At 42.7% G+C, this 24,490-nt stretch overlaps 1 protein-coding gene across 1 annotated transcript; it reads right to left on the bottom strand.

Moving 5' to 3' along the window:
* Positions 1-497: 497 nt before the first annotated feature.
* Positions 498-19,283, bottom strand: nuak1b (NUAK family, SNF1-like kinase, 1b). Its single transcript, XM_034084755.2, has 7 exons — positions 17,986-19,283; positions 13,170-13,290; positions 9,031-9,182; positions 7,822-7,887; positions 7,591-7,710; positions 5,838-5,970; positions 498-4,863 (listed from the first exon to the last, which is right to left on the bottom strand). Exons 1-7 carry the CDS (start codon positions 18,283-18,285, stop codon positions 3,767-3,769), a joined length of 1,989 nt encoding a protein of 662 aa, XP_033940646.1. The 5' UTR covers positions 18,286-19,283; the 3' UTR covers positions 498-3,766.
* Between the last annotated feature and the right edge of the window lie 5,207 nt (positions 19,284-24,490).

The following is a 24,490-nucleotide window of genomic DNA, read 5'->3' as shown; positions in this document are numbered from 1 at the left end:
AGCTAAGGATGAAAATAGAACCTCTGCTTTGTGGAGCACCACTGCTGACCTCATTCAAGCCTTCATGTAGGTTTTTGGGACACATATTCTTAGAAAGGAAAATAAATGGGGACATCTCTCCAATGATAGTTGGTTTTTGCATGGGTCCATACTGTAAGAAGACAGTATTGTTTCTGTAGTTCGGTCCCAGTCTGACCTCTGGGAATATTTGTTTATCCCATTCCACCACTAAGTCAAATCAGAAAAAACGTTTTAAAGCAGCCATTGGAGATCAGGCTTGAAATCTACAGATCAAAATAACACTGTTAGTGTGTTGAGCAGCATGCTGGACCCAATTTGTACAGGGGATAGGGTACTTGCAAAATGAATGTCATATACTCACTGCTATCTCCCCAGAGTAATTTATACCTATATTCACTGGAGTTTTTCCCTATCCACTTCAAGGGAATGTTGTAATCTTTTAACTTAAATGACAAAACTATAAACAAACACACGTGTCACTTTCAAGATCCATTTATTGAGTTGATACAGTACAACAGAGGCATCGTGTTGAGTAGAAATACACCCAGATGGATGAATTAAGACATTTTACAGGATTTGAAGAACTGTTATTGATTTGTTGATCTTAAAAATACACGCTTGGCTGCTGCCTCACAATGAGATGATACCATTTTAGTTCAAAAAACTACTTTTTGTGCAGTACGTCCTGGACACAACACACAGTCTAAAGCAGGCCAAAAGCATGAACATGCATTTTAACAACAAATTAAATGGCTTGATCACCAATAAATACAAGTATAAAAACAGATTGATAATCATTTTCATTATCCAAAAACAGTTCATAAAAGATACCGAAGGCACGCAACTTAATCCACCTTGGCAGTCCAGGATCACCAACAGACAACACAAACTGTGGCAATAGCCATCAATAGTAATGAGCCGTAACGAAAATAATACTTAAATAACATATCAATACTAACTTATCATTATTGTCATAACAATATCCAGTCAAGTTTTCCTATGATTAGACTTTCTGCTAACTAACAGATATGCACCACGTTTTCCAGTTTGGCAGAGTTTAAGTATCATCGTCAGATTCTTTCCATTGCTTTATTTCCTTTTCCTCCTGATTTTGTTACAGCTTTATGGACCTCCTCTGCTTTGGTAGAGGTGGAAATGCAATTTTCTTATGGTTGGCTATTGATACATTAATACATATACTTGCTCTATTCCGATGAATGTAGTTGGTTTGTGCTATTTTGAGGTTGTTAAAGGGCTTTTCTAACCCACAAGTGTTTTAAAACAGGAGAAAACTGAGACTTAACCAATTTCAGATCAGAATTGTCCATTTCTGTAGAGAAATTATAATACTTCAAGGAAAGAAGTATTTTCTGCCATAACATAAAGCAATATAAAGTTTCTTATATTTTGGAAAATCAAAAACAGAAGCATAATAAAACAAAAATACTAACATAGTATAATTTTCTCACTGTAAATCCAGTTGACAATAAAAGGCAATACAAAAGGCAATAAAATGCAATATAATGCGCAATGGGTCTTTCATTTGAATCCATACCCAGGACCTTTGCTTTACACTAGAGGACCTGAAAACATTCAACATGTGATCTTTTTCTCTCAGGGTCGTCTACTGCATGGGTTTCCATCTACATCATTTCATATTTTGGATATCAGTCATCGTTTTCCCACGTTTTACTGCTTTGGAAAAATGTTACACACTTTCTAAGGCCATACAGGACACAGAAGTCACACACTGACTGACCCTCAAGACAAGCTGTACCAACAGCCTCCGGCGTCTCAAATAAAAGCTGAAAAGAAAAATAAAACAACCGTGAGCTAAAGCTAATACGGGGATGATTTCATTCACCAATGGGGATTCCAAAGTCAAAGAACATTCCAGAGGAATCCCATTAACTTCAGACTTCTCCGTCCCCTGAATCATCCCAAAGCTTCATCACATCTTTGGTATAAAAAAACGACTTTCCATCTATTCTTTCTACTCACTTTCTTCACTTTCACTATTCTACTTCACAATTCCTTCAACGACTTTTCGAACTCCTTGACCTTTCCTGTGTTTAATAGGAAAGTCCTTTCTTATCTTAGCACCTTCCCAAGCATCACTCTTTCAAAACTCCTTTCTTCTCCCTCTAGCTATAAATCTCTACACACTGCCTCTTTCTTACTCTCAAATGAAAACAATAGCTGGCTAATTGTGCTTGGTTGACATAATGGACTAGTATACACAGCTGGAGGGCTGAGTGCGGACCGCAGACCCACCTGTGCTGAGTCGGGCCGGGGCTGATAGAGATCTCTAGCACCAACACGTCTCCAGCCTTTGTCTGAGGAATTCAATGTGTCATCAGCAGGCTAAACAAACCAGCCTATCTAGCTCTTTTGAAGAGCTTAGTGGTAAAATATTAACTAGTCTGACAATGAAAACCACCTTGTGTGTCTTTGGCTAAAAAAACAACAAGAAAACTGAATATCTCACTAAACAGCCGGTTCTATTAGGTAGCCCTGGAAATGTGAAACAACCAAGGTTAAGAGAGCCAGGCACATTCCAGGACTGTGAGATGGTGTCTGCACCATCTCCCTTCACTACATGCCCCACAAGGTGAGTCCCTCCAGATCTGGGGTGCTGCCAGCAAATATGCAACCAAACCACCTAAACTGCTGACAACCCAAACTATGGGCTTAAACACTGACAAAGAACACAGAGGAGTTCTTTCTGAGGGGGCCTGTAGATCCTGGCCTATCTGTGTGTGAATCTAGGAGCAGGGGGGAAGGAGACGAGACTGTTTGATCTCAACTGTTTGAGATTGACCTTTGAACCGCGACAGAGTAAAGCTATTCAGCTGTGAGCTAAAGGCCCTGGGTTTCTCCACATTCACAAAAAACATTTCAAAAAGCACAACTGGTGACAGGTTGGCCTGGCTCCACTTTAAGGAAATGACATACATAATCTTGTATTATGAATCAAAAAAGGCACTTCCTACATATTCCCTAGTATCATACACATATATAGGACATACGCTTTTCTGAAAGTATATTTGCCTGCATGTTTTACAAGCGCAGACACAGTTATATATGCTGAGTATATATATGTTTCTCATCACTGAGTAACATAATTATATATGTCAGTTCCACACAAAGAGTTGGAGATTTAGACTCTTCCAGTAACAGCCAGCACCCACCAGTTTTGCACTAGAAAAGCTACAAAAATATTAATAAATAATCAGCAATGTCAGTTATTTTTGGAACAAGACCCTGGTTTGTTTCTTTTCTTTTTTTTAAAGGAAGTAAAGATCACAAAAGCATGTGCTCTCCGTGAGTTTTAAGGTGCTCGTGTAAACTTAAACTCAGAATGCGTGGTACAAGGAGAGCCAACCTGGTTGCTGCGTCTGTGATTCTAACTTGCCTTCTTGCTGAATATGTAAACATGTTGAACACAGCAAAGTCTATGGGCGGGCCAAGAACGCCGACTGGGTGGCATTCTCTCGTGCCAGCTCCTCTCTCTGGTTCAAAAAACCCTAACTGGATTTCCCTCTGGCCAGAGAAGTGCACCTAAGTGTGTGTGTGTATGTGCGAAGACATATAATTTCCATCAAGATTTCAGGCCCATTTAGAAAACCACTACTTCCCAAAAGGTGTATCCCAGCAACACACTGGTCGTTAATGCCGCCTGTATACATCCGTTCACACATACACACACACACAGTCATGTTGGATTCTCTCTGCCACCCATCTGTTAGGTGAGGTTGCCGCTGATGTCCAGGGCTTGCTGGTACACCTGAGTCATGTCCTCCAGGTCCCCCAGCAGGGAGAAGCTGCCGTTGTCCCCCGGGGAACCTTTCGTTTTGGAGCCACGGCTGAACTTGGGTCCCTGGAGCGGTGGGGCAGTCTGGAAGCCCTTGAAGTTGGCGAGCTGCAGCAGGTTTTCAGCCGAGACGCAGGCCCTGATGTTTGGGCGGAGGTGGGGGGTGGAGGAATGCCACTCGGCCCCGCTGAGGGAGCTGGGCGACAGGGACAGGGCGGAGCTGTCCTCCCCGACGATGCTGGAGGGACGGCTCTGACTGCGGGACAGACCAGAGTCGGTTGATGGAGAAGGCTCGCCGAGGACTGCAGCCACCGCTGCTGCTGATGGAGGCCCGCTGTAGGTGGAGTACTTGCCGTTTCGCTTCAAGATGCCCTTTCTCCCCATCGCTCTCCGTGGCGGGGAGGTGGCTAGCAGAGACATACTGGCGCCCCCTAAAAGCTCGGAAGACTCGCTGCGCTCTGGCGAGGAGTAGTACCCTGATTCCCTCTGTTGGTTGTTCTTCAAGATGCCTTTCCTGGGGAGAGAGGGCACCATCTTAGCTGGCGAGCCTCCACCCGAACTCCGCTCATCTTCTTCTTCTTGATCTGGGCTTGAGGCGTCATCTCCCCCTTCAGCTTGTTGAGGCAGCGCTCCCTGGCCTGACTCGGCTTCTTCCAGACTGGTGGCTCGCTGCTCTTCAGTGAGCCTGGTCTTCAGGATCCCCTTGGGTCTCTTCAGCCCGGGTTTGTCTTCTTCTCCACAGTGGGCCTCCCCTGCCTCGCCGTTTTCCTTCTTGGACTTTTTGGGCCTCTGACGCAGCAGCTGGGGCGCGGCTGCAGCCTTGGCTCCAGAACCACGTGGCTCAGTGCGGTTCTGCCATTCGATGAAGCGGGCCAGCATGGGCGAGCCTCCGTGGTCTCGTTGGGTCTCGCAGTCACACACGCTGTTCTTCCAGCCCCAGTTCACCCACCAGTGGTTGGCTATGTCTTCTATTGTGGCCCGGCGCTCGGGGTTCACCATCAGCATCCAGCGGATCAGTCCACGTGCATCTAGCAGGAAATAGAACATGAAGAAACTGTAAGCCGTCTGATGTAATACACCACTTAGTAAAACGTCTATTTACCTGTACTGTATAAGAGAGTATTGAATAGAGAAGTGGAGTTTGAGTTTTGAATGTCTAAATTCAAACCCTGGAACTGTATTCCAGGGTCTGTGCATCTTAAATGACATAAGAATAATTAAGTATGCATGTAAAAAAAGTTACAAGTATTCAATTAAAACTAAAGATCTGAAAAAAGAAAATAACCCTTACTTAAACTATTAGTCACTAAAGGTTATTTTTCCACTGTTCAGTTTAAACCACAATAATGCATCCTCAGTGAAATAAGACAACAACTCAGGGCAGAGACAGAACTCCCCACATGTGAGTTTCATTAGTTTAGTAACATTCAGGATTATTTTGGCCATTAAAACATATTTTTTTGTAATTTCCCTGAGAAATAATGAATTTTGAATGGAAATGTGCCTCAAGTTCCTATTATATAATTGAGTTTGTGAACCAATTACTCCTCAGTCTTACTTAAATGTAATGTGTTAATAATGTAACAAAAAATCAACAGTTCAGTAGCTGAGGAACTATCATTGAGTTCTTATATACTGTCAACAAAACGGGGCAAAAAGAGCATTTTGCGTAATGGATTGTGCAGATTCCACATGTTGTACATTAACAGCGGTTGGATCCATATTCCATTCAAGTGTTTATGGACCAACATCCCACAGACCTTAAAGTATTTTCTGGAATTCACATAAAGAAGTGAGTGCTGTACAATTTATAGACAGAAAGACCAGGGTCAATGGTTTCAGGATCTGACGAATGGTGTACCTCTGACTCTATCTGCTGTGCAGCTGAACTGGATTTGCAAGTATAGTTTATGATGTAGTTTTATAAATGGCAGTGGGATCAGGTATGTTTTTTGACCATGGGAAAAAGCAGTAGAAGTACAAACAGAGGTTCCCGCAGTACCTGAGGACTGAGTAGGTTCTTTGTAGTCGCCGTTGCTAATCTGGCGAATGAGGTTCTTGTGGTCTCCCCCATCAAATGGCATCGTCCCATAGACCAGGGTATACAGCAGCACCCCCAGAGCCCAGCTGTCCACCTTTAGAAAACAAATAGTCTGGTTAGAAACGACTTCATCATATTCAGCACACACACACTGCCTATCAAATAAAACAGGCATACTGTAAATAAAACAAAGATGGTGCTATATTTGGTGCTATGCAATTAAAAATGCAGTTTTGCCAGTCTGGTTTTGATGTGATGGAAATAAATGTCGAACTTCAGACCATCAGCTGAGTTGACATTGACATTAATAAGCATCATATCAGTTTTTCACACAATCGACACACAAGAACATCTCTGTTAAAGAGCTTTCACAGTGCTTTTCTTGCATGTCTTTCATATAATAACAATGACAAATGCTTGTACGCTGGTGGGAAATGGCTTGTTTCCACACAGATAAATCCCTTCACCCCCCCCACTGTCTCCTGTTCTGTCAAGCAGAAGCAAGCCCTTTCTGACCACCAACCTAATGCAATGTGGCTTCCTAAGTAAGCGGTTACATAAGACTTTGTGTCTGGGAAGTGGTGGGAGTGGACCCGGATAATGAGACCAGCAGGGCTGTGACGGCCCCTGATGACTCGCCAGAGACACGCTGCCATTGAGTCGTCAGCAGATGACCTGTCTCGCTGTGTGTGTGTGAGAGGGAAATGTAATGTGTGTGTGTATTGACTGTGGTTAAGGGAGGATGAGTTGTCCTGAGGAATGTGCTTTTGATGGCGGTAGCTAAAGCTCCGAGACATAGTCTAGGAAGAGGAAATCAGATATGCCAGTTAAAGAGCTTGTGGACTTCCTCTAAAGGATCTTCTGGACCCACATCAAGAATGTGTTTCTCTCTCTTTTTGCCACTGGTCGATTCCCGAGGGCGAGACGGGGCATGCACTATTGTTGTGTTCTATTTTCGTTGCTTGTGTTTGCTGTAATTTGTGGCCTCACCCCAACGGGGTTTGTATAATTTCGATTGCAATCGGACTGCTGTAGTTTTTAGCACTCTGGAGGAAATTATAGTGAATTACGCTAAATTGAATGGTTGGACTTGAATATCTAAAAACGCAATTCTTTCCCAGTATGTTGCTTTGTTTTATGTAACTGATGCAATTTCAGAGACGACGCCCTTCAGAATGAGCTGGGAATTGCCAGATAAGTGGCTTTGAGGAGACATTTTTTACTCTTTCTCTCCCCAAAACTATGTTACTCTGACCATGAGCGTGTCTTTGAGGCTGTGGAGGATCATTCCGAGCCCATTAAGATGAAGAGAAAGTGAGTAAAAACTATCCTCCAGTTCCTCACTTCAAAGGACCAAGGCATTTTAGGAAGGGGAGGATAGGGAAGGGATGCAGACAGTATCTGAGCTGACCAAAAGTTGCAAGAGAGACCTCCCTTTGAATAGCTACTAACAGTAATCCCATCAAAGAAGAAGAAAATAAAGCCCATCCACCTCTTTGTGTATGGCATATGTAATGATGATAATCACTCGTGAGATAATAGAGATAAAAGCTAATTAAGGTGAGCAATCTGGGAGGTTAGTACCACATCTAACAGCTAGGGAGGACAATGGTGATGATGAATAGATAAAAGGAAATTGTGTCCTTGAAATTAAGTTCACACACAAACAGCTGGGGTTTAAGCCATTGTCATTGTTTGGTTCACTGGGCCTCACCTCTGGGCCACGGTAAGGTCTCCCATTGACAATCTCTGGTGAAGCATAGAGCGGGCTGCCACAGAAGGTCTGCAGCAGCTTGTCCTTATGGTAGAGGTTGGACAGTCCAAAGTCAGCAATCTGTGGACACAGGGGTATACATGTGATCTTTGATCCCTCACACAAGGATCATGTGTGGTTGTGCTGTATCGTCCTGTCGGTGATGTATCACAGATCAATGGGCAAACTTACCTTAATATTACCGTTTTCATCCAGTAGCACATTTTCCAGTTTCAGATCCCTGTGCGCCACTCCATTCTGAAAAACAATGAGGGGAAAACAAAGCTGTGATTGATGCATGCATCGATTCATTATTCACCAGAGATGGATCCCAATAATAAACAATCCATTGTATTAAGCGATGATTTACTCCGACAAGGCTCGCTTGTGGCTCTCGGGGGAAATCAAGGCAGCCTGCTGGGCTAGTACTCTTTAATTGGTCTTGTCCCCTCTGGGGTCTTTATGCTGACATCTGCTGTGATTTTCTTTTCAAGTCGACTCACATGTGTCATATAAACATGAGCCTGTAATTACCACTCTGTATGGATGATGTTCTCACAACATCCAGGGATTAAAAAACAACCATGCCTGATTTTTATTTAAAACCCTGGCATGTGGTATGCAGACAGGCTGAACCTAGCTCAGATGCGGAGGAGTGACTTCACCCATCACACCACCCCCCGGGGTTGCGCTCCGCAGGGCATCTCCTATTGGTTATTGCCTGGCAGGAAGCTCATGTTCTCATGACTATCATTGGTGGATAGTGATACAAAGAAGATGTGGTTGTTTGCTTGTTGTGTCAGTGACTCACACCACCCCACCCGGTGGGAGGTTGTGCTTGGTGGTGATGATTCATCATTCATGGCTGTCTGGGACTCTCCTATCTGAGGGGCTATGACATCATCCCTATCTGCAGCTGGGTAGCGGATGACACGAGGGGAGCCCATCCAAACAAGCCCTGGGACCTTGGGGTTTAGTGAGGCGTGGATCAGAGGTTGACATGGGAGGCGTGGCCGGAGCTTAATCTCTGGGGAAAAGCTTCAGGAGTATCTTGGGACATCCGTCAGAGTCAACAGATGAGGACAGAATTCATTTAGGGACTGTTTGGCGCACTGAAATCTGAGTGTAAGCCTGAATTAAACTGGCCTGTGTTCTATCTTCACTCAGAAGCAGATGACTCCCTTACACCAGCGCCAAGAAAAGCATACTATATAGGGCCTGCAGATTAACTGGCTGTATAGCTGACTCTGGAGGTGCATGGTTAATGTTACAGTAAGCATGCTGTGGCCTGGAAAACAAAGTCCGGATGTGTGTGCGTGAGGCAAAGAGAGACTTAGGTGACCAACACAAATAAATATGCGTGCTTTTTCTCTAGATATAGTGTGGTATGGGTTTTCTCACCTTGTGGCAGTGGTGCACGGCGGAGACTATCTGTCTGAAGAAGTGTCGCGTCTCCCGCTCGCTCAGGCGCCGGCGCTCGCTGATGTAGTCATACAGCTCGCCCTTGCTGGCGTACTCCATCACAATCACAATCTTGTCCTTGTTTTCAAACACTGGAAATTATAAGAAAGCAATCCTTAATATCTAAAAATACATCTGTATTAACGGCACGTGAAATGGCAGACTACTCACGAGTCATTCCAGGTTCTTTCTATCATAGTAATATCACATAATGAACAATGTTATGGAAAACCTGAATAAACCAGTCACCCCCCCCTCCTCTAGTTTTGGAGCTGGACTACAAATTCCAGAGGAGAATTTCTACATTTCTCCCAGGGTTACATCACACCAAACCCCACCTCATGTGTCTGGCTCCTTCACAACATTGCAGGGAGGGGCTGTTAACTTAATCAAGCCCACCCCTCAGAGACCAGAGTGAGGTGGAGAGCAGTGGAAACAGAGAGAAAGCAGGAACAATTTCATGGAGAGAAAGTCAGTTTTGAGTATACTATACTATAGTGTCAGGTGATGCCCTGGACATATAACACTTCAAATTCACATCATGTCAGCACATTTCACAACGCACTCCCACATTCTTAACCACCCCACTGACTGTCCATATCACATACATGATTGCACAATAGTTTATTGTGGCAACACGGCACAATCTTCCCTTCTCACGGCTGAATGCGTCTTATATTTATAATAGAATAAGTAATGTATTACTCAGCAAGGGTAAGAGCTTCCTCTTTTTGTTCTCCGACTGCGTCATGAGTTTCTGTGTTTGAATAATAAAGGAAGCCAAGATATATTCATGTCCTGTGTTGTTTGTTTACTGCCGTTAAAGTCATAGCAGTTATAATATATTGTATCTACTGCTTATCATCTGACAGAAATGTTATTTGATTAGCGCAAATCAAAAGTAAGAAAGCTGGGAAATTAATCGACAAACTGACTTTTTGAATGCCGACTTGGTACACATCTGGTGACTGGAGAAAGTAGCGTTCTTACAGTTGTATCATTGTATTGCATTCCTATCCATCAGCAGTCACCAAACGTATAATTCTGTGTCAGTATTTAGCCTTTTGGTGTATAATTTTAACTTGGCAACATACTTCTCTCCCAGCGCCTTGGCATGAAGGGAATTAAATGGTTAGGCAGGGAGGTGAGGAGAGAGAAAGAGGGACAGAAGGAAACACTGAGGAGATGACAACAACACAGTCAGCCATGTTGCTCGGTATTGTGCGGGTTGATTTTCCCACACAGCAGGGTCACCGGGGGTGAGGGCCTCTGCGTTCTGCACCCTTGAGTGAGCACCTTCATAGTTTGTCACACTACTTCCCTCACCCCACCTCCCAGGGTCCTTTTAGAGATATAATCCTTGACAAAAACACGCAGTTGCTGAGTGATGGTAATGCTTCCTGATTGGGACGGTCTGGCTGTTTGGGAAGCACCAGGGAGGCCAGAAGAGAGCCGGCTCTCTGATTGGTGGACAGAGTGGTAACCTGGGGTGACATTCACGGCGATCCATGGTGGGGTTGCGCTTAGAGAGCCAATTCTCAGCGTGCACTCCCATTTACCTTTGACCCATGGTGGCAAAGTAATTACCTGGCTTACATAACTTGGGTTTATTAGTATTACAGCCTGTTGGGTAAACCAGCCACCACTGCCGCCTTGCTGTCAGGCGACAGGCTCTGTTCACAGGTCGGGCCCTCACCTAAACTATTAGCCCCTATTGTCTTGTTGCCTGCCCTAATGATAGACAGTGTTGCAAGCCTGCGTACAGTGCAAGAAAAGTACTATGAAGTGAAGGGTATTAAAGTACTATTGATGCAAACAATAAATAAGCAAGCATTGGAAACTCCACACTTTTTGATTGAGGTATTTTTACACAGATAACAATAAACAGGTTAATCATTGAATGTGTTATTATTTACTGAACTGAGCTACCAAAACATATGATACCAATTACTATCAGGGCTTATGTCACCTCTTGAGAATGTGGTAATAAAATGGTTTCTCTTTGCTCTCCGCAGGATGGTTGGTTTTATGTCTGTTCAAACTTTATATCTCTTTCTTATTTCCACTTCTCTCCTTTAGCGTAGTTGGAAATACACTAATTATCTTTCTTGCAGAAAGTGAGATTAAGAGATCAATATGACTATTATATCTGTACACCAAATAGGATGCTACAGCGAGCATCCAGTTAGTTTTAGCTTAGCGTTAAGCCTTGGAAAGGGGAAAACCGGCAGTCTGGCTCCTTCCCAAGGCAACACAATATGTCTATCACCACCTCTAAAGCTCTTTAATTAACATGCTACATGCTGTTTGGTTGACTCATACAAAAATGTGTAGAAAGGACAATTTGTCCGACTATTTTTGTTTAAAAAAGTGGGCACCCTAGGAGTGAAGAGTGAAATCTGCTTTTAAATGCCCCGCACCGCTTGCTGATGGATGCAGAATTTGAGGGAGTGGTACAAATCAATCTTCACACACACATCTGGTTCAGCTTTGCTTCACACAAGGCAGTTAGCAGGGGCTGTTGAAGAGGGTGTTGCCGGATACACAGATCTCGGGCCTCCTATACATCTCTAAAGGAAGGCTGGGCGGAGGCCAGGCCGCAACAGTTAACGCTGGGTTTGAGGAGAAACACCAAAGAGTCTGGTGGAGTTTCATATAAAGGAAGGCAGCACACATAGGAACACCATACAGACTCCTTGGAGTTTATAAACTGTTCTTTTAATCATTCTCCTAAAACACATTACACTTGGCTGCACTTCAGATCTCCAGCTGACTTCTGGCACGTTCCCATGACAAATAGTAGTGTTTGTCACAGGTTCTCTTTCTGATAACAACCTGGGGACTTTGACACTGAACAAAGAACAGTGGGTCAGCCACTTCGGGCAGTGGCACACAACTGGCTGCCATCAGCTATCCTGAAGAGGGCATAGAAACTGTTGCTTTGTTGACACAGGCATAAAAATAGTCACGAGTCACAAATCATATGAAACCGACACACACTGCGGCGGCCTTGTGACTTTAATTGCCCAAATGTACTGTAGGCCAGACGACATCATAAGAGCTGATTAATTGCAAGCAATATGTTGAAAGAATGCAATGGGAATTGTTCAACCTTTACACTCAGCATTTATTCCAATCTATTTCTTTCTTCCAGTGGAATGAAGGTCATTCAAAAGGGCTCATATAAAAAAAGGAGCCGTTTAAGCCTGACTTGAAGGCTTTGATATTTAGAAAGTTGCTTCCTGGGTTGGATATATGATGTTTATCCAAAAAAAAGGCTTAAGGCCTTTCCTCCCTCTGCATAGCACCGGGTCAGAGTCAGACAGGGTGCATGCCTGGGTGACTAAGGTCAACGCAGTGTCTCCCTAGCTTCACACACACAACCATGCACACAGACTCACACAAGGACTTATGCAGACACACACACACACACACACACACACACACACACACACACACACACACACACACACACACACACACACACACACACACACACACACACACACACACACACACACACACACACACACACACACACACACACACACACACACACACACACACACACACACACACACACACACACACACACACACACACACACACACACACACACACACACACACAGGATCCCAGCTGCAGCCTTCTCTAAGTATCAGCAGATGTCTGGCCCTGAGATCAAGACCAGAGAAGACAAGAGATGGGACCTCTAGATGTGGGAGAGGCAATCCCTTAGAATACCACCGCTCTTACACACACGAACTTCCTAGCGCACTCGTGCACACACACACATTCAGAGAGATCCAGATGCACACCGGCAAAAAGCCATCCAGACTTTTACTGGCCAAGGCAGCCAGACAGAGAAAAGAAGATGAATAACATCCCAGAGCTGTAGTCCCGGTCTTATTACGACATCTGCATGTCATAACATGACAATCCTGCAGCTTGGCCACAAGTGCTGAACGAGCTGAGTGAGGGGTGAATGTTGGGACATGTGTGTTTTTGTTTATGTGCATTCAAGGCAAATTCACGGGTATACACTGTCATGTGTGTGAGTTTCTGCAGCAAACCCTCACCTTCATATATAGAGATGATGTGTGGGTGGCGAAGGGATGACATGATCTCAATCTCTCGTCGGATGTGAACCATGTCCTGATCGTCCTTGATCTTCTCCTTCCGAATCGACTTGATAGCCACCTAGAAATAGAGGACAGGAGACACATTGATCAGCGGAGTCATAGCTATTTTCCCTTTTTCCACCAACTGATTACATGAATATGTTGATTTGAATGGGAAAACACTAGAGAGGTGTAACGTAAAACCACAACACACTCAAGTCATATTCGTTATCTTATCAATGAACTTTAAAAATGTACATGGCCCATGCAGGGTACATACTGTACCCCATGTGACGTCTGTGTGCCTCTATGAAAACAAAATCAGTATGTATAACTACTTAGCTTTCCCTATAAACTGTGTGTACTTCATCAACCTAATGTTCCTCCCCGCTCAGGGGTCCCGTGGGGCATGCATAACAGCCTTTGACCTCCTGACTGGGCCTTGATGTTATGACGGGCAGGTGACTCAAACAAGGAGGAGATGTCATCTTAGTCTCACACGGTGTCATTTACTCTCTCTTTGTCTTCTCTGCAAAATGAAGGTGAAAAACAACTCGCCACGTGATGCCATAATAGAGGCTTGCTTTGTACTCTCCAAGGGCCTGGGACTATATTTAACCAGGGACTCGTCAGTGTTTGGGCTGGGTCTCCAATATGGACCCCCACCATGTCTCTAACAGTGAGATCAGAAGTCTGAGTCGTCACATGGTGGAGTTTTCACAGTCACCATCTATCTGGAAACAGCTGAGGAGTGTGAGTATCGTGAAAAAGAAGATGACGAGGTGTTAAATGTTCATGGAGGAAGGCAGGGAGGTCGGAGGAAGAGTTCTTTAAAGATACTACAACTATAAAGATGTCAGTATTAAGTTCCACAGATGTGTTTCCTGCCCTGTCAAAAAGTCCCACTCTTTTATTTGTAGTCTTTCAGATGAAATAGCCAGAGGCGTACTTTTGAAATGCTGCTGGAAGTTTATGGAGGAATCAGTAGCAATGGCAGAGGATGAGGAAGTGATTCAGTCGACTTGCCTTGCCAACGGGCCGGCTACAGAAGTTTCATCAGTCAACAACTAAACATGATTGGACAATATTTAACTGTCATGGCAATGCCACCGGGGTTAGAGACAGCCGCAAACTGGATGCGTTCAGACCTAGCCTATGTACTCCCAAATGAAAGGTTAGAGGCCTTCTCCAAAGAAACCAATCGGAGTACAGAGTCTAGCACATGTCACGATAATTGTAGCCTAAACATTCTGGATTGAGTCCTGGGTTTGCTTTGATCCAGCCTCTATCGAGTCTGTTCAGTCTGAATTGTGTTAGTTTAAACTTTTGTCCTCTCCTAGCTTAGCGGTGGTATTCTGAGGAGCCCAGCTTTATTTCATTCAGCAGAAACCACAGGCAGTAGCGAGTGCCAAGCTAATTACCGTGTACATCAATAAAAATAACCCCAAACCGGAATAGTTCCCTTGCAGAGCTTCCCTTGATTACATAGAATTGAAATAAATGATACCATAATAAACCAGATGGGGTCCAAGGGGGTCCACATGCTGTGTCCATAATTGGTCAAAGTTGTTTGTTTCTTAACACTGATGTTTTCCTTTACCTCATTTATCACTGATGCCCAAAAGGAGTCACTTTTTGGACTTTGGTGTTTACCAGTGAGGTAGAATGTGAGTCACCTTCCTGGTTTTAAATGTAGTGATTAATTAATGTGGGCAACAACTGAGAAATTACCAATAAAAGTTAAATACGAGGGCAAGTCAACTTTCTCTGTATACAGCTGCCTAAAAAAGGTGAAGGATAGTAATCCATCTTCAACAGCTACAATCATTCCACACTGTATATTAACTAATTGAACGAGCAAGCTCTCCCGCATTGGGCTTGAGAAAAGGCCAGGTATCGTTTGTGTATCTCCTCGTGTTCCCCTGGCCCGACCCCGATGTGGATCATTAAACAGGACTGTAGATCAGCCACTTGCCAGCTGGCCGTGCTGGCTGACACAGCTACGCTTGTCCTTAAGTGGATCCCTATTACTGTCACTCACAATAAACAGGCGCTGCACTGCTGCCCACGTCGGCCCCTGCCAGGTATGGGGCCGTCCTTGTCTGCCCCGCCCCCCCAACCTTGTGCGCAATGGAGCTGTTTGAAGTGAAAGTCCATGTCTCGCTTCACTAGAGCCTGACATCTTCCTGTGCTTTCTCAGGCCATTAAAATAGATGAAGTATTCATCACAAGCTCACCCTTCTGTGTGTCTCCAAAGTTCCTGATCATCTGTTGTGTTGAGTGTGTGTGTTTGTGTCTGAGTCAGGGGGAGACAGAGAGAGTGAGTGGGAGGCAGAAGCCCGTCACTTTTCCAGTGAACTATATTCTCAAACACAGTCAGGAATCATAATACCTCATCAACGGCACCACATATAGCACAGGAATGTCAGTGTGTTCCCCTCCCACGTACCTCCCCAGTGAATCCATTTTTAGGCAATGATGTAATCTGGTGGTTAAAGCTCGTATTAATATCACTCTCTAACCTCATTTAACTGAGGCTGTCCCTATCTTGTTGTGGTGGTGGGCTTCCCTGTGTCTCTGTGCTAACTGCCCGTCTCCCCAGTTAGCGATGGATCACCCACCTATCTTGTTGTGGTGGTGGGCTTCCCTGTGTCTCTGTGCTAACTGCCCGTCTCCCCAGTTAGCGATGGATCACCCATACAGGATATTAACCTTCCCCTTCAATCTAATTTCCTGCCGTGGATGGCCTTTCACGCGTCACTGCCAATTTTAGGCCTAGCTGTCACCACAACCTTTTCACTACAGTCATCTAAATGCCAAATACGACACAGCAAGTCTCTTTCTCTCCCTCTCACGTGTATATAAACAAGCAACACATATTCTATTGGCATGTGCACATATCCCCACTAATGATATCTATGATCAATTGCACTAATGTTGGTTTCCACTGAGTTGCCAAGCACTACGACATATGGCTTTGCAGATTAAAGCAGACAGTCACTCAGTTCCACTTTCGCTGACACACTGAATGTGCCCACATTTAATCAATCTCCTTCATGTGCCTTCCGCTCTTTACACACATGTGCATTCATACAAACAGTAACGCACAAAACTCTCTCAGTCTGTTTCCTCACTTAGTTCTCTCTGCCATTCTCATTTTGTTTGTGAACAAACCAGGAAAAGGTACAGGGTTTCAAGATAATTGTATAACAGTCTCACCGCATCACTGTCTCTGCCACATGGACACCGGGGACTAACTTTATGTCAGAGGTCAAGTAAACTCTAGCAACGCAGTGCCAGACACACGTGGCCCGTGAGGTGGCTGGCAGTCATGCTCTTTTGGTTTTCTGCTGGTACACCATGTGGAACCAAAGTACTTTCCTAAGATATACAAACTCCCACGTGAAACACAGGGGAAAAGGGAGTCCTATACTTTACAGAGATGCTATTTAAAGTCTGAATGCTATGCTTGGAGCTGTGCAGCAGATTGCAGGAGAAAGGAAGGCAACAGGCCACTGGGTTTTCACCTACAAAGATTTGACTGTTTTGCCACCCCATCTCTCTCACTGAGGGTAGACCTAAAACATAAACACCATTCTGCACAAACTACAGCCTCCCAAATAACCAACACATGATTAAAAAGCTTAAAAATGTAAAAGATGTACTTTTAAAACTCAGTAAAAGGAGGGAAGGCATTAAAGCAATGTTTTAGAATCACTAAAAATGTTAAGAAATAGAGTCGTTAAAGTACATTTGCATGTTAAATCAATTCATTTCAGAAGGAAAGTCTTAAACCATATCCAAAGCAAAAAAGATTCAGCCAATCCGAGTTAAATTAAGGGAACAATATGTCAAACTTACTAATGTAAAAAAGAATGTATCTTGACCCATTCAGTAAACATGCATTGTGCAATTTTATAATACAAGTGAATGTAAAATACTTCACATGAGAGCTGCTGCCATGGCAATAATAGATAGGAAAACATACTGAACAGTACAAGGAGCCAAGTGGGACAGGCCAAGAGAGAGTAGCCCTACCGGAGTCTTTATGATTCCCGTAGCAAGCATGCAGGAGCTTTGAAACCATTAGGGGAAATGTTTGACCTATACTCAATGTCCCCCTGGTATTCTCTGCACATGGAAAGTTCATCATGTCCTGCCAGATTGGGCACAGGGGGCACATTTTGCCACAGGAGGATATAAAAAAAATATTTGGAGAGATGTGATGGTCTTCAATGACATTAGAGCTGAGGATGACTATAGCAAATAAAGCCAAGAAATATTTACAAATAAAGAAACAGAAATTGTTAGAATGATGCAAACACCCTCACACCCATCAGACTCAAAACAGAACTGAAAGGATGTAGAGGGTGTCTAAAACACTGACCACAAACATGTGAGTGGGCCCTATAGCATCTCTAGGGGACTGTTAGCTGTTTTCCATGATGCTTTGGGATCACCCGAGTCCTATCATCAGTCAGTAGTCATCAGTCAGTAGCCGGATTTGCACTCCAGCATCCGGTCGTGAGGCCCCACAAAGGACAGGCGTGTGCAACCACAACTCTCTGGCCCCATGGGCCCTTTCAGCACAGGGGGAATTCCCAGAGGGGAAGGACATGCACACGCCAAGGAGAGCAACCAAGCACTTATTTTAGGACCAATGTTGTTTGTAGGCTAATAAAGTGCTTCACAGAAGTAAGCATGTATAACAAACCCACTAAAAGCATCATGACATATGTTTACAGCTGCTTAGAGCGTCTCTTAAGTGGCTCACCTCTCTGCCGGAGTGTCGCTCGATGGCCTTCTTGACCTTGCCATATGTGCCTCTTCCTAGCGTCTCCAGCAGCTCGTAGCGGTGCTTCAGGTTGTGCTTGTGGTGGTGTTTCTTCACGCCCGAGTTTCTCCGTCCATCACTGCTTGCCGGGGTATCTTCGGGTGAGGTGCCGGCAGGTAGTGTTGGAGGTGGAGGTGAAGGGGAGAGGTCACCCCCCGCCGGTTTGCCCGCTGAGGTTTGGCCTCTCTGGGCCTCGGGACGGGGTGCCCCCCGGTGGGGCGATAAATAAGAGGTTTCCATCTCACTAGGGAAGTTTTTTTAATAACCTTCCCACTGTTAAATATTTCAAACTACCTACCTAAAATAAATTGATAATATAATACTTATAGGTCTAATAATAGTAGGCTATTAATAAATAAATAAATTACAAGGAATAACGCTTAGCCTATTAGTCATAGCCTATAATTACACATGGAAACTAACATTTCCAGATTGTCTTAGTTGATCAATGGCTTTGATCAAACCGAACAGAGACACTCCTCCTACCTATTCATGTTATTATTGCTATATAATTAATCTGCTAATAGATTAAGCACAAAGAGTCTGTAAGGACATTATCGGTCCATAATTACCAGATACATAGTCCTGTATCACTGGATAAATGTTATTCTATTTGCCAATATGTAATAAACTATGTATTCAGATTTCGACAGCAGGCTGCATGCCGGAAGCGGAACACACGCTGGCTTTAAATATGATCAATTGGCTATAATGTATGTATAAACTCTATGCCAATAAAAGAAACACTAAATCAATCGGTCTGATCTCCTCACTCCTCAGTCGACTTGCATGATCTAGCTGTGGTTAATTCTGGCTCGTTCACCTTATCTGTCGTCCTAAACGCTGCCAACATCACCGACTCACATCTAAAAGGCGAGAAAGCTGCGACGAAACCGGCGTTTTGGATGAAGATGACCCTCATTTTGTCCACGGCCCAGGTACAGCTCCTCATTCATCTGGGCTCTGTCTTTTGTGCGGCTGCATGCTCCGTGCAGTAGTCGACGGCGGTAGAGGTGCGCTGTGATCGGACACTATCTCAAGCTGAGACGTTTTGGGTATTGCCATGATCGTTTTGCTGCTCCCTTCCTCTTCTTCGTGTGCCCTTCTTCTTGTTTCTCTCCTTTCTTTCTCTATCCTCAACATGAGAGGCTGTGAATAAGACTTGCGAGAGGATACGAGACCGGAGGCGTGGTTTACGGGGACCTCCTCCTCCTTCCCTGTCTTTTCTCCTGCCTTCCCTCTTTGTGCTCTCTTCTTCCTCTCTCACATCTCTGATTTGACTGCCACTGATCAGAGGCGTAGTTGGGAATCATGTGCACAGAAGGTGACACCCCACCCCCCATTAGCCTTCAAATATCTTATCCCCACAGATCCATCTTTGTCAAAATGTTTAATCATTCACAGCTCAAGCACAGATGAACATTTACTGATTACAATTACACGCCCTTTCACAAATTACTATCACATTATGTCATGTTTTCTTTTCCATGTGTTTACCCGTTGGCCGGTTAACTCCAAGAGACATTTAGCCTAATTAAAGGAATAAGTATTGCTGATATGAAAAGATCAATACTACCACCACTGAATAAAAAGCCACACCCACCAGCTCATTAGCATATGGAAACAGGAAATCAGCTTTGTCAGCAAGTACCAGCATTTATCAGCTCTCTAATCAATACATTACATCAATATATAAAAAACATCATGTTGTGATTTTACAGAGGTCATGTGCTGGACTGTTTCCTGGCCTGGAATCTTGTCGCCAACAGCAGTTGCCCAAGAAAAAGGGTGTTTCCTAAATTTCATTTGAGGTGCACTGAAAGCAACATACGAATATATTACAGATACGATATCCAACCAAAAATGGTATTTGTGACGTGAGTGTAGGTTCACCTAATCACATACAAAAAAAAGTATGATATCATCTTTAACTAATTAACATGTTTGCCCAGTGTTGACTGTTTAACAAAAAGACAATGGGTGTTGATTTGGGTGTCAAGTGACAACATTGAATGTAGCATTTAGGCTCCAAGTGGCAGCTGATCAGTATTGCAAGGCATGCAGGGAGTGACTTGGTAAATGTCTGAACAGAAAACCATAAGTAAAATCAATGATAGGTATTGAACATACGATCCTTCTCCATAATGTAAAAAACGTGTAAGCATTTTTTTATCGTAAATACAACAGCATGGTTGTGCATCCTTGGTGAGGTGAGTGCTCTTTGAGTACTCGTCTTTTTAATATAGGATTTGGCAGTTATATCATAGCTTGATGGGTATAGCTGCAGATCTTAAAAAAACCCAATAGCAGCTCTATTATAGTTTAAAGTAAGTTTGGGTACAGTTTTGTCGATTCTAAGCATGAAAAACTTAAAGCACTGCGAAACAAAATTATAAAATATGTGAAATATATACACCGTGAGAGACCTTTTAGATATGTAATGTTATACTGTACAAGGTTGTGCATTCATTCCAATATAATGAATGGCAGACCGGAATAAATGCTTGGCTCTGTTTGCCATTTCAATGTTTCTACACTTCCCTTATGTTTTATAAACATGTATCATGCCAAATGAATTCCTATTTGCATCTGGTTTCCATACTGAAAGAGAATTGAGAAAAACCTCAGAACGGATTATCTGATAAATTCCATGTTTCCATGTGTCCTGCACTATGCACTACAGACTACTGTAAACACAGTTTTAACAACTTTTGTTTGTCACCTTTGAACGTTAACCAAAGAAAAAACTAAAGTTTAGAGTTTAATAACTGAAATTCCTATATTCTCTCCATATTCTGAGGATTTAAAGTGCGTCTGTGGTATCAGAGTTTACAATAACATTTCTGTGCTTTATTATTTGCCCCTTTTGTTTGTTTGTTTGTTTATTCACCATGTAAAGTGGCCTTGGGTCCCTGGAAAGGCGCTATACAAATGTAATCTATTATTATTACTTTTGGACATAATACACTGAAAGTAGAACTATATTATCATGATAGTATTATTGGTTGTAAGATTTCAATATATTATAATAATGACTGATGTAGTGGTTTTGTGGGCGAAAAATAATATATGTTGTAAGTACATAAGTAGAGATGTTTGTCAATTAAAAGCATATTTTGGCAAGTCATTATCATGTGAAAATACTTATTATTGAGTTTATTGGCCTAATTTGTTTCTCCCATTTTTCCCTTTAAACTGGGTTTTCTTTGGAAGTTTTTCCTTGTACGATGTGAGGGTCTAAGGACAGAGGGTGTCGTATTGTCATACTGATATTCTGTACACACTGTGAAGACCACTGAGACAAATGTATCATTTGTGATATTGGGCTATATAAATAAACATTGATTGATTGATTGATTGATTTGGTGTAATTTCAATTAATTCTGTAAACATGCTTTTGTTGACATGCTTATTTTTTGCAATATGAGCAGTTAGACAACTCTCAAATTCCATCACATAGTCAGATTGTATGACTGTATTGCTCCTTGTTCATATTTATCTGCTAATTACGAAGGGGAAGTCTGGCCCGAAGAAAGAGGGGAATTTGTTTTTTCCTACAGTCCTGAGAATAGCTGGCATCATTTCTGGGCATTCCTGGTATTTGTTGTCATCGAGCAGTGTAAGTAGAGTGTCCAGTTTTAGCAACACAGACTGAGATTAGTATCTGATCTGATTCATCCCATGTTCATCCCTTGGCCTCACTTGCACTCAACAGCAAAGACAGTAGTTAATTTGTGTACAAAGAGTGCCTCCACTGCCCTCTAGTGGTGAGGAAGCATCACATCAATGTCAAGTCAAAGTACTTCTCTCGGAAAAACTATACATTACACTACTCATTACACAGACATATGAAATATATGCACATACATTGCAGATATGGATTAAGAGAATAAACTCCTTCCATTGAGCCCTCAGACAGATGAACATAACACTATGAGTGGCCCATGTGCTCTTGAAAATACAGTGTATGATTCTAGGCAGCCCCCGTGGAAACAGCTTTAATGGTTCATGTATGAACTTGAGATGTTAATGTGCTGTCACTTGCCACAATCTCCCTAAGGCACACACTTTGAAAACCTCCTATACCATAAAAATGCTTTTTAGGAACAGCTGTAAATCAACCATAACTGCTCTGCCATATAGGCCATATCAGTGTTTTTGCATGTTTTACTACTTTTTGCAAGACCATTAACTGCAAATCCTACAGGGTTTACCCTCACTTAACTGTTGAACATTTTCCAAAGCATACTTTAAAAAAAGACAGTTTTTTTCAACATTCTTCATGCTGTGTGAAATCTGCATATAGAGAGTGTTAATTTCACAAGACAAATAACAAACCACAGTAAATGTCATGTCCATTTTTTTTTTTGCTAAAGTTATGCAGCACGGCAATTACAGTAGGGTAATTATAATTGTGAATTAACACGTTTAAAACATTGAAAGATGGTGGTAAATGATCAAAAACTCCAGAACAGCGACTAAATAAAACCTTTAGGGACAGCTTCATCAAATAGTGTTTCCAAGTTCAAGAAAAAAATCTTAAATATCGATTTTGAGGCCAATTTGGATGCAATATCAGCAAAGTGCTCAGTAATCTAGAATCACATGACAACTGGGCAAACTTCATATGCTAAGGAACATTGTCTGATACAATCACAACTGTTGTGATTACTTGGTGTCAATTTGAATCTATTGACACTTTAAGTGTGCTCAGTACTGACATTCATTTATATTTATTGAATGGATTACAGTGTTGTGCTGGTGGGAAGTTCAAACATGTTTCCTTCAAGGAGTCACCAAATGTCAAGCTCCAAATGAAGGTTAATTTCATTAATACAATTTAGAAATGTCAGAGAAGACATTTTTGGGTGGCTATGTCAAACATTTCTGAAGCTGTGCTCGGCCAATTTGGACTCAGTATTCTTTAAATCCTGGCTACTGCCCTGGTGGCCAGTAAAATGTAATTCCATCATCGTAAAAATAGATGGTACAATTTGAGATATGGTTGGCAGTGATTAGGTTAGGGTCCTAAAACACACAATATGTCGTAACTGGCATTAATGTCTGAAAAGAGAGTCACAATGACAGTGACAAAGTCTCTGCTTACAATGTATGCTTTTGCATGTGATTGAGTTCACTCATATTAAGCCATGAAACCTACAGTGAATGCCAAAGATGTATCTAAATAAGTTAGACGACACATTAGAACATATTTTACCATCTAGAAGAGCTGCCAGAAGAAAATGTTTGTATAGCCTGTGATATAGGTTACACTTTGGCAGCCCTACCTGAAATTAATCTCCAAAGTGCCTGAATTGATTTGGCCATGGATAGTCAGAATCCCTTGGGCCATTGGCAATGCTTACAAAAACCACATATGTACAGCCCTGCTGGTAAGCACACAGGGGGACATAAAAGCAAAATATGGTTTTAATACTAAGACCTGAGAGTGAAGGCTGAAACCTGGCAGCAACACTATCAATCTGGCCATGTCAAAGCTTGATCTTACAATGAAATAATACTGAGTTACATGAAGCAGTTTGATTGTGTGATGTTCACTTTAACAGAAGGATAATGACAGGGGAACATTTCACACCAGGTCATCAGATGAGCAGACTGATGACTCATCAGTACAGTTTGTCCAGAATTCAGAAAAGCAACAGAGGACACACTGGCAAATGGCAGGTGTGATGTGATGGCACTTTGTGAATGTGCACTGTGGTGTTGTTTAGAAGGAACACAGTTGATGGTTTCCTTCCAGGTGTCACATCTTCAGAATAAGTGTTTGGCATTAAGTGCCAAAAACAGTGTCCATTTGCAAGAGCAGAGAGGTGAATGAGACAGTTGGCGAGTAAACAGCTGCAGTAATTCTCAAATGTGTCTACAATGCAAGCTGGATAGCTGTGACAAATGTCCTACTGCATTGCATACACTAAATTGTGTAAAAGCAAAAGTGTTCACAGGGCTTTTGGTTCTGGATATACATCATGAAGTCCCTATTAATCTACAGTGGTGACATACCCAGTGGAGTTAGCCATCTGCTAAAGACTTCCAAATCTGTATGTAAGATGTATTTCAATGCAGAATTAACGTCTAACTGCTTTAGCCAAAAACAAACAACGGTGGAGAGTATGGCAAGGAGAACACAATCTATTATACCTCTGTGATTTATACAGACATTTTTGTGCCTCACCATTTTTTTAGGTCAATAAGTCTTTACCACTCTCAAAAAATACGTTTAGGCCTTCAGGTATCAACTTTAAAACTAAAAGACAAAGAAAGCAGGGGGGTCACACACGTTCTATTTACATTTTAAACATAGATAAAACTCACTTGCAAATGGTTTTATTTACTCATCCAACCATGGAGGAAGAAAGAGCATTACAAACTACCTCCGGTGACTTATTATCAGAGTCGTCTACATTTTTGGTAGGTTCACCACATT

The sequence above is a fragment of the Pseudochaenichthys georgianus genome, chromosome 6 (assembly GCF_902827115.2).
Source record: "Pseudochaenichthys georgianus chromosome 6, fPseGeo1.2, whole genome shotgun sequence".
NCBI lineage: Eukaryota > Metazoa > Chordata > Actinopteri > Perciformes > Channichthyidae > Pseudochaenichthys > Pseudochaenichthys georgianus.
The sequence above is the reverse complement of the archived record's forward strand: the minus strand, read 5'-3'. Positions and strand labels throughout refer to the sequence as shown.

What these genes read in the sequence shown, in the direction of transcription:
- nuak1b (XM_034084755.2), bottom strand. Translation starts at nt 18,285, where the DNA reads ATGGAAACCTCTTATTTATCGCCCCACCGGGGGGCACCCCGTCCCGAG. An exon ending in AGCGACACTCCGGCAGAGAG is followed by an intron (nt 13,291 to 17,985) that starts GTGAGCCACTTA and finishes CTCTATTTCTAG; the next exon opens with GTGGCTATCAAGTCGATTCG. An exon ending in CCGTGCACCACTGCCACAAG is followed by an intron (nt 7,888 to 9,030) that starts GTGAGAAAACCC and finishes ATTGTTTTTCAG; the next exon opens with AATGGAGTGGCGCACAGGGA.